Below are 14,457 nucleotides of genomic sequence, written 5' to 3' on the forward strand. Positions count from 1 at the left end.
GAAGACCTGAAGGCAGACAAGGCCAGGCTTGAAGCCTGGGATTTTGGGCATGAGTATTCTGAATACTGGAGCAATAAAAGGCAGGTGGGAGCATTCTCTGCTAACTAGATATAAATCTACTAATTATCTAAAAGAGGAGTATGATAATAAAAACTATTTGCAATATTCACAAGTTAAAGATCGAGCAAGCTAGAAGGCTACAGAGTGGAAGTGTTCTGTCCCAGTGGTAGAAAGGATCTGAAGAGGGGGTCGGTCACAGCACCAGGAGGCAAGAGGGCACAGGTGTGGATCAACGTACATGCTGAAGAAGTACATGCGCACCCGCAGTGAATACTATAGAGACCAGCACTAAAAGAAAAACCTCAAGGTTACCACCCCAAGCTTTCTCCCCAGGAAAAAACAACAACATGATACGCCTCGCATTGAAACCAGCTTATAGTGGAAAAATTCCACTGAGTTACATTTGGCTTACACCAGTGTATCCCACTCACTACGTTAAGGAAAAGTGAGAATTAAAACAAGTTTTCTAATATTAATGCTACAGAACCAAACTCATGCTTTTTAAAACACTGTAAACTCAGAGATGATAAAGAGTAGTCTAAAGTTTGAAGCATTGAGAATTAAAATTGATCTCATGGCCCAATATAAGATATTTAGCTCTTGACTTAACTATAAGCCTTTATTGCTACAAGCTGTCAAAAGTATCTGTAACTTGAGAACCTTGAAGGTTACTATTATCTGATTTGTCCTCTCCAAACTGTTTCCAAATAATGTAAGTTTCAGTTTATCCCACACAATGGTACTAGTTAGTAACTTTGCAATCAAAATAGCAAAAACAGAAGCCTGCACATAACTGAATAATAAAATGAGGATTTTTGGGGTGGGGAGAGTGAGTGGGCATATTTGGGGGCTTGACAGTGGTGCACATAAATATTCTTGGTCATTTTCCACTTGTATTATTGGGTTTATGCTCACACTGTGACTGTTGTTTACAGTTAAAAGAAAAGGAGGACTTGTGGCACCTTAGAGACTAATAAATTTATTTGAGCACAGGCTTTCGTGAGCTAAATAAATGTGTTAGTCTCTAAGGTGCCACAAGTACTCCTTTTCTTTTTGCGGATACAGAGTAACATGGCTGCTACTCTGAAATCTGTTGTTTACAATTATAATTCTCATTAGGTTTTTTTTTAAATATTAAGTAAACTACACTAGTTAAAGTAATGGAGACATGTAAATGGCCAGTGATGATTTGGGCCTGGTGGCTAAATTGTGGACTTTTATAATGGCCTGGAGTTTACCAGGAATTCGTTATTTAATTTGGGATGAGGAAGCAATTTTTGAAACACAACCAATGAAGTTTCTAATCCATGGAGATTTTGGAAAGGCTCAAACTAAGAACATCTATTATACTGGAGTCAGACTTCCTTTCAGAAAATCAGCCATCTCCTTGTCTTCCTTCTCTGATATTCATTGCTGTGATACCTTAAGCACTACTTTTCCTCAATAGTGATACAGACACTTTATACAGTGGGAACTGGAATGAGCGAATCAACCCACGTCACACAGGTCACGGGCCAGGTCTCACACAGTTGCAAACTGGGGTTAATTCCTGACCCAAGCGAGTTGGAAATAGATGATTTACAGTAAAGGTGGAAAATCCTGTATCTCATAACCAGTCCTATGAGACATGCACTCTCCCTAGAACTCTGGCAGTTCCTGCTACTCTAGACTGGGCCATAGACAGGCTGTGCTGAAAAGTGAATAACAACCTGAGAATAGAGATGGCCCAAAACAATTGGGCAAAATGTGGGTAGTATTCATAAGTTTACGCCCAGCCACAACCAGTTCGTTTCCCTTTGCGTCTGTTCCTTAACAACCTCAGTTATGAATATTTGACCTGCATTTGGTTACAAATTGAAAAGAAAAAACAAAACACTTATTGCACATACTTCTATTCCATACGTTTTGTGTCTTCCTATTGTGAGAGTAGCATTTCACATTACTCACTCCTGCAACGTATACTAATAACGCTACAACTTTAGATACATTTAACCAGACTGGGATTCCTGTAAAACTCTGGCCTGTTAGCTACTTTGGAATTCTGTTGCTAGAATTCAATAACATCAGCTTTGCAAACCTCTCAGTTCTTGTTTTCATTTTGCTTAAGTTGAGGAAAGCAGATCTTTGGCAAATGTGGTAAATGTACAATCTGAAAACTTTCACATGCATCCATCACCTCTCTCCCCCGTTAGAGGTATCTCAGTCTTCCTCCACTTTTATTGAACATAAAGCAAAAGCAAAGTTAAGTGAAATTTACTACTAAATTATTTTCTTCTCCTGGTAGATGTTATTAAAACAGTTCATATCCACTGTGAAAGATTTATAATATCAAATGCTGTTTCATTTTAAAGTATTGGAAGTATTTTTTCATCTTATAAGACTATCTAACATAGCACATCCTCATTTGTCTACAAACAGCCAGATACAATTAAGCAGACAAAAATCATATAATTTGCATCCATACGTACTGTATGTCCCTAGATAATAAATTATTGTATTCTTATTATTTCAGAAAGACTTCTATTAAAATCCATGCCTACCAATTCTCTCTTTTGAGACTGTAATTTACCAGCGATAAATGTTCTAAACAGTTTGAGTGAAAAATCTATATACCCATTTCAGCTTTATTTTAAATTCCATTTAATATCCCTCAAAAATGATTTCATCAATGTGTTTCCATTAGTGGGTTCTCTGTCCAATAACTTAATTCCACACAATCAATCAGGTGCTTATACAGCATGTGACAGGATCTATCTGAAGTGTTTTGAATGATCATGAAGATCCACCCAAGAGTTGTTTTTCTCTGAACTGGCATAAGTTGGTGGGGTAAAACCTGGCAAAATATTTTGCATGTGTTGAGCTACTGCATTAGCAAGAAGCAAGACTTTTATGTTAAGGGAATGATTGCTGTTCAACTTCACGTATTTTTTTCTTTCATTTAAGACTGTATTCTATGGGTTCTATGACTTATCCCACTCTGTACAAAGGGCCGACTTCCTGATACCAGCTCTTTTGGCTTGTTACATCTGCTGCTGCACTGGGTTTCTCTATACCTTCACTCCACCACAGATAGGCAAAAAAAGATGGGGTGAGAATAATCTCAACAGCACACTTTCAAGAAGCAGCTGCTTGAGTTTAAATCGGGCTTCCAGATCCCTTCAACTCCATTCGAGAATTAAGTGCCATTGCCAGTTTCCATCTTTTCTGAACAGCTTCATCTGTTGCCGGTGGAGTCAAAGAGCAGGCCCTTTATCCCACCACTGGAGGTAGGCTGTAGACCCAGAAGTTGCTCTTACACTTCAGAAGTGGAAGCAGCAAGTGATCCAACAGGCTGAGGCTCTGGCAGTTGACCTGCCTTATGACATGAATCCTGCCTCTTGCACACAATGGGGCTGCTTCTTCGTTGCTCAGCACCATGCTGTGTGACATCTTATATTGTATCCTTGTCGACTGTAAAAGAAGGCTTTATTCCTGATCCTTCCTTTCAGAGTTGGCTGTTGGCACATTTATCAGGTGAGTGTCAATGCACATGCATTTCCTTCCTCCATACAAAAACAGTGAAACCAGATTTCCACCTTTATTAATTTGCATGTGCAGAGATGGACAACTGAAGATGTTGCACTAGTAGGCAACGGGTGGATTATTCTGCTGACAGTGCTTACTGGAAATCAGCTCATCAGAAGACAGGTTAAGGTTTTCAAAACTGAATGACTAAAGTTGGACCTCTAAATCCATACTTAGGGCTTGTACATACTAGCACTTACATTGATGTAACTTATGTTGCTCCATGGTTTGAAAAAGGCACCCCCCTGAGTGATGTAAATTACATCGACCTAAGTGCCAGTGTGGACAGCACTATGTCAGTGGGAGAGCTTCTGCTGCTGACATAGCTACTGCCTCTCAATAAGGTGGATTCATAATGCCGACAGGAGAGCTCTCTCCCATCAGCATAGAGCGTCTGCAGTAGCAGTGCTGCAGCACTGCAGCTGCACCACTTCAGCAATTCTAGTGTAGACTAGCCCTTAGACATCTTAAAAAGTAGCCGAGCTTTGAAAAGCCAGTGGGAGGAGCTGGGTGCTTAGCACTTTTGAAAATTAGGCCAATTATTTGCAGTGAGGCTAAAACTTTAGGCCAGTTTTGAAAATCTTGGCCATGAGAACTCAAAGTTGTGACTACAGTTCAATTGGTAGGGGCAAACTGCACGTGTACAAAGAGAAACAAGGTCACAGCCCAAATAAAAAGAACTAGGGTACATTTCCAAGTTATTTTCCACCCTTTTCTTTTTTGTGGTCAACATTTCTTTCTTGTTCCATTTGCTCTTCTATTAATAACCCTACATCCAAGGAGCATTTTTAGTACTGTAAATCACTGCTTTACAATAAAATAGGAGTCAAACTGTTCTATGAAGAAATTCTTAATTACTTTAAGCTTGTTTGAACTTCTCTTTAAAAAACTCCCTGTAGTTTCATGTAATCTGAAATTAATTTTTTTCAGATAGTCAGAGGAAAATGTACACTGTTGTGATTTCCAAAAAGCTTCTGTGGTCACTATTATCTATCAGGGTGCATTCAGCAACTCACTTATTAAAATACCATGTAACTAGGTTCTACTCTGTGGGTCCCAGCAGGTCAATATGCTAGACTCTTTAGAAAGTTAACGACAGTGCCCACAGATCCGAGGGAAATAAATCCAATACAACAGAGTCAGTAATGATCTGTGCCTGCTTCTTTTAATTCAGAGCTACTTTAAAAGCCTTATTCATCCTTAATCTATGTTCTTAAATGGGTGAACACAGTAATAGTGATTGCTCCCCGTGTAATCCCATCAAATCTGAAATCAATAGAAGTTCCATTCTGTGCCTCACCAATATGAAATGGCTAGATTCAGCGAGGGTAGTGGAAAAAAGTAATAAATCTTTCTTTCTTTCTCAGACTAGCCATTGTTTTGCCATAACCAATATTGCTTTAACTCTGCTTTGTTCCCTTTGCTTTGTCACCATCTTTTTAAGACTGACATTAGAAAATTATTGGTACTTGTTAAGGTTCCTTTTCAACTCTGAACTCTATGATACAGATGTGGGAACCTGCATGAAAGACCCCCTAAGCTTATTCTTACCTGGTTAGGTTAAAAACTTCCTCAAGGTACGAACTTTGCCTTGTCCTTGAACCCTATGCTGCCACCAACAAGCGTGTTAAATAAAGAACAGGGAAAGAGCCCACTTGGAGATGTCTTCCCCCCAAAATATCCCCCCAAGCCCTACACCCCCTTTCCTGGGGAAGGCTTGATAAAAATCCTCACCATTTGCATAGATGAACACAGACCCAAACCCTTGGATCTTAAGAACAATGAAAAAGCAATCAGGTTCTTAAAAGAAGAATTTTAATTAAAGAAAAAGTAAAAGAATCACCTCTGTAAAATCAGGATGGTAAATACCTTACAGGGTAACCAGATTCAAAACATAGAGAATCCCTTTAGGCAAAACCTTAAGTTACAAAAAGACACAAAAACAGGAATATACATTCCATTCAGCACAGCTTATTTACCAGCCATTTAAACAAAAGGAAATCTAACGCGTTTCTAGCTAGATTACTTACAAACTTAACAGAAGTTCTGAAGAGCATTCCTGATCTGTTCCCAGCAAAAGCGTCAGACAGACAGACAGACCCTTTGTTCCCCCGCTCCCCTTCCAGCTTTGAAAGTATCTTGTCTCCTCATTGGTCATTTTGGTCAGGTGCCAGCGAGGTTATCTTAGCTTCTTAACCCTTTACAGGTGAAGGGGTTTTGCCTCTGGCCAGGAGGGATTTTATAGTTCTGTATACAGAAAGGTGGTTACCCTTCCCTTTATATTTATGATAGTACTGTTGACAATTGTGTTTATTTTTAATAAAAACATAAAATGAAATATTTTGAAAGCCCACAAAATCATTAAAGAAGCCAAAATCCAGGATGATTACCTTGGCACCAAATAATTATTGTCTGTACTAATTCCCTTTAAAGGAAAAAAAATGCCATAAATCTCATGGGCCTGATAACACAGATTTTTTCTACAAATCAGACAAACCAATTTTCTTATATCTGGCACCAATAAAACAGATATGTAAATTACATTGTTTTTATTTGCACTATCAGTAAGTTATACCAGACTGCCCTTTCTATGGGAAAGTCTCTTGGGCCCAGGGATTTTGTTTTAACATACTGGCTTAAGGCAGCTGTTTTCTTGCCGTGTTCAGCTCCAGCCTTAGGGTTGAAGGACAAAGATGGCCACTGAGGGACAAAAACATTGAATATATTTCTTACTACTTCTGTTCAAACTACGTAGGCCCAGATCCTAAAGTCCTTAGCCCTGGCCAGATTGCGCCTCCCTGGGAAAACCCATGGGAAGGAGAGAAAGGGGAGATCGCTGTGAGTGATTCCAGCCATTGTATTGGAAGGCAGGATTTGCTTCCTCACCCCTTTCCCAATCACAAAGCCAATGATGCCCTGAGCTCCCCAGGTACGTCAAGGTATCAGCAGCTGGAGGCCAGGGGATCTGTGCTCTCAGCAGTCCCACTCAGTGCACCCTCTCAGGACTTCTGCAGCCAAAAGCAGCCCCTAGGGCACACCGCTAAAGGAGGATCCTCACTGCAGAAAAGGGGACCAATGATATGAAAGCTGGCCTGACTACATTACCTTTGTGCTGTGAGCTCCACTAGGTACAGTGGAGAGTATGTACCTTCTTCCTGCGGCCCACCCCATCCCATGAAGAGTCCCTATAGAATCAAGGAACGCTGTTGCAAAAGTGGCTGAGGGTCCTCTCCATGCATGGATCTCACGGCATGACTGAGCCCTCAGTTTGTATTCAGTGCTTACACAGGCAAAATTCCTGAGTGTCACTCAGAGTTTGTCTGAGCAAACATCAAGACGTCAGGATTTGGTCCTTAATCTGTCTCTACAGGCGCACAGGATTTGAAAGTGAGGAAGAAACCTCATTTCCTCTCAGCTCAACTGCAATTCTTAGCCAAACAGTGCAAATGGATCACCTTTTCTCATGCCTTTAGTTACTGGCGGACAGTGTATTGATTTCTCATCGCATCCCTTTTTCCTTTGTTAAATGTAATTTTTTTGCACCTTAGTGATGCAAAGAAAACACATTAGAGGTTTGATAAGACTCCAGTCACACAGCTTTGTCTGACGAATAAAGGAAATGAATACTATTTCCCGCCTTAGTGCTGCCAAGGCTAAAATCTGTTATCTACACTTGTCATAATGTTTCATCAGTAACTTAATTTTTCTCTTTGTCCATTCTTCATCGCCCTGATGGCAGAATGTGGCTCTCACTCCCAGGTTACATTATTAGTACTACTTAATGTCCTCAAGAGCTCAGTCAGAACTGGACAGAAACTGAGAATGAGTGTTGTAGGCTCACAGCTGCCTCCTAAAGAAGTGGTCTTCCACCATCTACAGCACAGTGCCTTATTTTAATCAGAAACAATCATCTTTTTGATGGTTTGCAAAGGACAACTATCACCACTGGCAAGACATTTTAATCCTCTCCAGTGATGTCTTCCCTCTTTTGGAAGAGCTAACTACTGGAACTGTGGCCGGGATGTTTTACCTCAGGAATACACACACACACAATCCTCTCTATTTCAGCACTGGGATTTAAGATTGCTATTTGTCCACACACACAGCATTTCAGTGGACATAATGGTGAGAGCACATGGTCCATTTCATTTTGATTCATACCAGACTTGAAAGCTTTGCCTCCAAAGGTGGGAAACGAGTGCTACTGCTCATACTGCCATGCAGACTCCAGCCAAAAGCCATTCTGAAAGCCACAATTACCACTGCAAAGGTTAAGCAAAGGTCTTGACCGGAACATTTTAGACAGAAACAAACATCCCTCAGAGAAGTGTATATGATAAAAAATTACTATAACGCATAAGATTCTCCATCTTTTTCCATCTCCACCTGAAAGGTCCTGCGTTTATCGTTTACCTTTGCAATAAAAGTACCTGACAAGCAAATAAAAACTCAGCTATACTATTATACTCATTCTGCTGTACAAATCTCAACTAGCCCAGTATGTAAAGGATATGCCAAGAATTTACTAAAAGTGCAACACTAAAAGAATCAGGAGGCTTATCTGTTCTCTATCAGGCTTGGACAGTACTGTAGCACGTCCTTTGTTCCTCCCAGACCATGGCAACACAAGACCTACTGAAAATGTTTGAGGATGCAAAGCTGTTGAGACAGCTGGGATGGTTTACACAGAGATATTAGTTCATCACATTCATGTTAAACCGTATCCTCCTCCTGACCAAACTGGAAAGCGCTGGGGGCAATGCAAATTCCCTTTTCATCCTTTCTTGTGTAGTGGCAGTCCAATACTTGTGAACACAAGATTGCAAATTCAAAACAGATTAAACCAAAACCAAACCTTTGGTTTAAAGTGATCGTTCTGTGAGGCCGTTATGTAGAGAGTTCTTTAACCACACGCATGCCAGGTTATGTTGCTTTCCATTTGTATTGCTTTATTAACTAAAAACTTTACTGTGTTAATACACTTCTTCTGTAAATAATGAAGTAGAAATGTGCCTTTGGAACAAATGACTAGAGACCTATTAATAAATTAGCAATTACATTTCAGCACCTGAGACTCCACCTGAGTTACTAGACACATTAGTGAAATCAAATCAGCAGAAAAAACTGCTCATAAGAACAATGATCCCAAAACAGAGAATGGTCCAGAAAGCAAGTGTGGTTAGCAACACCCCCAAATTCTGTTTATTGATGCTCCACTTCATGGTCCACATGGAATTTACCATGGGTCCCCCACTTAGGGCCATAGAAGGAGATGAGCACAGTAGAACCAGAGCAGTTTTGCTACACAGACATGGCTACAGGAAAGGAGACAATGAAAGGGATCAGGTCAGCTCCAAGGGGGCTCTGACATTCTGGTGTGTAGGGATGTACTGTGGGCAGAATGAGACTTGGGTCAAACTCCCCTGCAGAAGAGCTACTGCAGTCATGAGCCTGGGAGGTTGGGGGGCAGGATTCCATCCCACCATAACCTCAGGAAAGCACAGCCACTTTAGCTGGCCTGTGCCATGGGGAGGGGGTTTAACCCAGTGTTTAGGAATAGCAATAGTAACTATTTATATTATGGTAGTCAAGTTTGGGACTCCTTTCACCTGGGGACAATCTCTGCCCTGGAGTTCGTATGTTTTATACAATAGGGGCCTTATGCAAAGCCCACTGAAATCAAAGGAAACTCTTAGATGCCTTATTAGTGATCTTTGTCATACCACGAGAATCACCAAATAGTCACTGTACATATGTGCCATATGTCCCACTGCACCTCAACCTGACTCCCACACATCTATATTAGCGCTTCCTCTACAATTCAAAACCAGAGATCAAAACAGCCAGTACAATGCATAAGCACTCTCCATATTGTCTCGTTTAAGATCATCACAATTCATCTGGATTTCCACCAACAGTCAGTAAAAGAAAAACATCAATTCATTTTCCACCATAAATATTAATTACCAGAGTTTGTTGGCAAGCTTTCCTGAAAACAAACTTTGAAATCTAACGTCCAAAAAGATGTCAAGGCCTTTGGGAGAACTGATTCTAGCATGCCATCTGATGTTGTTTTAAAAGGCTAAATTAAGAATCTGACCACAGTTTAATTTCTGTAAAAACTCTCACTAATTTAAATTGCTTTAGATTTAATTAAAAATGCTTTTGTATAGAGATAATAATGTAACTCTGGTAATTAGTATCAAGTGGCATCTAGAGGGCATATTTAAAAACTAATCTGGAGAATAAATAGAGCTAATTAACAGTTAGAATAATGCTTTATGATTATCCTTTGTTTATAAATGCTATAATGTTCAATGTGTTGTAAAACAAAATTGGTAATTAATGTATATCAAAGTTACTTTTCAATGTTCTTTTATTGAAGCATCTCTTCGATACAACATTTTTTAGATTAGCATAATTTGTTTTATTTCGGGGGCGGGGAAGGGGGATGTGAGAGAGGGGAACTGTTTACAGCACAACGTGAATTTAGTTAGGGCCAGTTTGTTTCTCCTTCCACTGTTCAGAGTGTGAGAGTTTATGAGCCCTTGGAAGATACCCAAATCAGCACTAGATTGTGTCTTTTTGGTGCGTGCCAAGCTATACGGTGTGGGGGAGGATACAGGGAACCCTAAGATGTCCTCCTCAGAGAATGTCTGCCACGTGGGACTCAATGAGGAGTGAAGTTCTACTCAGTGGGAGTAACGGTGGCAGATTCTGCCTCTGAGGGGTTGACTGTGAATCAAAGCCATAGCCCGCTGTATAGAGGACGATCCAGTGGTTGGGGCACCAGCCTAGTAACCAGGTTAAATTCTCCACTCTGCCACAGACTCCCTGTGTGACCTTTGGCAAATCACTTCATCTTGCTGTGCCTCGGTTCCCCATTTGTAAAATGGGGTAATAGCCATGCAAAACCTCACCTTTAAATGCATTAAAGATTGTGAGGTGTTCAAATATTATGGTAACGAGGGCCATATAAATACCTAAGGCAAAGAGATATGTCCAGGCAACAATGTGGATTCCTAGGTAGCTGCCACGACTGTCTTGCTTCTCTGTCTTTGAACTCCTGGAATTGACCTCAGCTCTGACTTAGATCCTGACTTCCATCAATCCCCGGAGCCCCAGCACTTATCCTGATCCCTGGTATTGACTCCTGGCCCAATTCTTGTTCCCGCCTCCAGTTCTGTCCCTCGGCTTGACTCCCGACTCAGACTCTTTGACCCTCAGCTTCACTCCGACACCAGCTCTGACCCCTGGCTTCGGCACCTGCCACTACTCCTGCCTATCTTCATCCAGGATCCTGACCCTCAGGTCCAGACAAGAATATTGGAAGGAATACAAAGATACAGTATAACATCTCCTGGCATGGTAAGCAGCTACGGCAACCACTTTTTGAGACACAGTTAGATTACAGAAACGAGGGCGAAAAAAATCAAAGCCCAACACAAATACTGAAAACGTTGCAGCTCAAAGTAACTGAAATACTGTATAATATAACCTCTATTCTCCTATCACCATATCTTTTCTTCTTTCATGTCTCTACCTAAGACTGATAAAACCTTGAGAGAGATTCTACTGCAAACATAAATAAAAATGCACGATAGCATTAGCAAGCTCCCCACTCCTTATGTTCCAGTGACTACAATGAGGCATAAAATCAAACCGATATATCTAAAACTACTGCTGGTTCCTTCAGAGCAATTCAAGTAAATAACAGACAAATATTTTTTGAGCTATGTCATCTGAAAAGAAGTATTTGCAACCTGTGGAATACTTTTTATCAGCTAATTATCACTTGGTTTGACCAAGAAAAATGGTCTAAAATATCCTTCTACTCTGAGATCTCCAGGAGAATACTTAGACTGATCATCTCCTGAATTCATAAGAATTGAGTTGATCAAATATCTCTGAAAAATGCAGTGGAGGATAGGAGACTTGTATTAAGAGCCTAATTTTGTGGTATATATTCTACTGCTCTAAAACTGCACATTTGCTTTAACCGTCAATTTTTAAATTTTCTAATAAGAAAGAGACACCATGAAGGCTGGAAAGCACCAAATTACAAAATCCATATAAACACACACACACACACACACACACACACACACACACACTCCATATAGAAAGTGATAGATATAGATAGGTGTATTACATAGTGTGACACAGTTCCTCCTCGACCTTGGTGGGTCTTGCGCTATTGGCAGATTTGCTCGCCTTGGAGCTCCACGGCAGCCCTCAGCTTGGCCGTTTTTCTGAACCCACAGTCCAGTTTGATGACTCCTGTGTCTGATCAGGAGTTGGGAGGATTTGGGGGGAACCCGGGCCTGCCCTCTACTCTGGGTTCCAGCCCAGGGCCCTGTGGAATGCAGCTGTCTAGAGAGCCTCCTGGAACAGCTGTGCAACAGCTACAACTCCCTGGGCTACTTCCCCATGGCCTCCTCCCAGCACTTTCTTTATCCTCACCATAGGACCTTCCTCCTGGTGTCTGATAATGCTTGTACTCCTCAGTCCTCCAACAGTCCGCGTTCTCACTCTCAGCTCCTAGCGCCTCTTGCTCCCAGCTCCTCACACAGGCACCACAAACTGAAGTGAGCTCCTTTTTAAAACCCAGGTGCCCTGATTAGCCTGCCTTAATTGATTCTAACAGCTTCTTGATTAGCTGCAGGTGTTCTAATCAGCCTGTCTCTCTTAATTGTCTCCAGAAGGTTTCTGATTGTTCTGGAACTTTCCCTGTTACCTTACCCAGTGAAAAGGGACCTACTTAACCTGGGGCTAATATATCTGCCTTCTGTTATTCTCCTGTAGCCATCTGGCCTGACCCTGTCACAATAGACATGTAGGTTGTTTTATTTTTTAAATGAACACTTGCATGCTCTTTTTTCTCAATTAAAAACATTCTCCACCCAATACTCCTTTGCAAGTTTACTATAACCAAACAGCAAACACTGTACTGGAAGGTAACAGATTTAGGCTCATAGACTCTAATGGCAGAAGGGACCATCATTACTCCTTGACAGAACAAGGAGTAATGGTCTCAAGTTGCAGTGGAGGAGGTTTAGGTTGGATATTAGGAAAAACTTTTTCACTAGGAGGGTGGTGAAGCACAGAAAAGCGTTACCTAGGGAGGTGGTGGAATCTCCTTCCTTAGAGGTTTTTAAGGTCAGGCTTGACAAAGCCCTGGCTGGTATGATTTAGTTGGGGATTGGTCCTGCTTTGAGCAGGGGGTTGGACTAGATGACCTCCTGGGGTCCCTTCCAACCCTGATATTCTATGATTCTGATTCTATGATCATGATCATCTAGTCTGAGCTCCCGCACATCGCAGGCCACAGAACCTGCCTAATCTCTGGGTGAGTTACTGAAGTCTGCAAATCATGATTGAAAGACTTCAAGTTAGAGAGAATCCACCATTTACACTAGTTTAAAGCTGCAAGTGACCCGTGCCTCATGCTGCAGAGGAAGGTGAAAAGGCTTCATGCTTCTAAAGGGGTTACAATATATAACTATGGGAAAAAATGTTTAAAAATTATTAAAAACACCTCAACAGTCTCTTTTCCACCTAACTGAAATAAACACAAAGGCTGCTCAGGCATTCGACCACTCGTACTCACAAGCTAATGCCAGCATAAACTTTGACAGAAGGACCTGGTGCAGGAAACTCAGTTACGCTGATCCAGGCTACAGTGGCATAAAGAGACAAATCCCTGGTTTATAGGGGAGGGGTTTTTCAGAGCAAGCACAGTCCTCAAAGAAAACTAAGCCAGTCAGAGAGGAGGAGCAGCAGAGGAATGCACCAATTCTGTGGCTTCCAACAGAGAATCCTGCCAGTACGACTCCTGCAGAGTCTGGTGGGAGTTCGTGTTACCCCGGCCTACCTTGAATTACTGAAGAACTCCAGTGGACGACAACAGCGGAGAGTCTGGCTGCCTGCCAAGGGGTGTGTGTGAGAATCCCTTATTGTGTCTAGCGGATTAAGTCATGCCAGCAAAAAAGCCAAATTGGACTCCAAGACACAGCAAACTCTCATATGGATATTAAGGAAAAATTAGGCAATATAAGATAAAAGCTCATAGACTATCAAGGAAATGAGTATGGAGACTAAAAATACAATGTGGGAAGCAGTTCTTCTAAAAATCGTATTGCTTTAGAATGAATGTATGGTTGGTGAAAGGACCAGATCAACAGGATTGGAGTCCTCTGTTTATCCCCAGGACAGTGACTGTGGCCGCCAAAGCTCCCCTACACTGCTCCATTATCATCTGTCATCTTGGACCCAAAGGATTGAGTGGGTAGCTCAGTCTCCGAAATCATCCAGTGTTTGACCTCTTTGTTAAGACTGTCAAAACTAGTTATTTACTTCTCCAGTGAACCTGGATTGCAGCCACTAGTAACTTATTAGGAAGGCTAGTCAACAGCCATCACATGACAGCAATGGTCACAATCAGCTTGAGGCACATTCAAAGCAAGGATGTAGGTGCAAGGCAGTGAGTCCAATTACCAATCCCATGAGCAGTCCAGTCTCCCAAGGCCTGACCAACCCCCACTGATGTCAACAAGAGTTTTGGTGTTGACTTCAAACCGAGCTCGACCAAACTCTTAGAAAACTTTCTGAGAAGTTTAGATCAGTTTTAGAACAGTTGATTTGTCTAAGAGCTGTTACCTAAAACTCTCAGTCTCTCTGCTCCCACGACCACTTCGTTGTCATCTGCAGAAAACAGCAATTTTCCAGAGAGGGATTTCACCTCGAATTTTTGGCTGTGTGCTTCCACTGCTTGGGGACCTAGAACGGGAGAAAAGATTTAGCCCATGTTTTCTGAAGAAAATCATATGGTAC

The 14,457-nt window shown here is 41.4% G+C and overlaps 1 protein-coding gene across 4 annotated transcripts in view; it reads right to left on the reverse strand.

Annotated features, from left to right (window-relative positions):
* The window catches only part of SGCD (sarcoglycan delta), a 532,111-nt gene that overhangs the window by 68,634 nt on the left and 449,020 nt on the right, over positions 1-14,457 (reverse strand). For all 4 annotated transcript variants that reach the window (XM_038414953.2, XM_043520273.1, XM_043520275.1 and 1 more), the window contains one exon: positions 14,284-14,403. In XM_038414953.2, coding sequence (XP_038270881.1) covers positions 14,284-14,403 — 120 coding nt within the window. The remainder of the gene's footprint in view (positions 1-14,283; positions 14,404-14,457) is intronic.

The sequence above is a fragment of the Dermochelys coriacea genome, chromosome 8, assembly GCF_009764565.3.
Source record: "Dermochelys coriacea isolate rDerCor1 chromosome 8, rDerCor1.pri.v4, whole genome shotgun sequence".
NCBI lineage: Eukaryota > Metazoa > Chordata > Testudines > Dermochelyidae > Dermochelys > Dermochelys coriacea.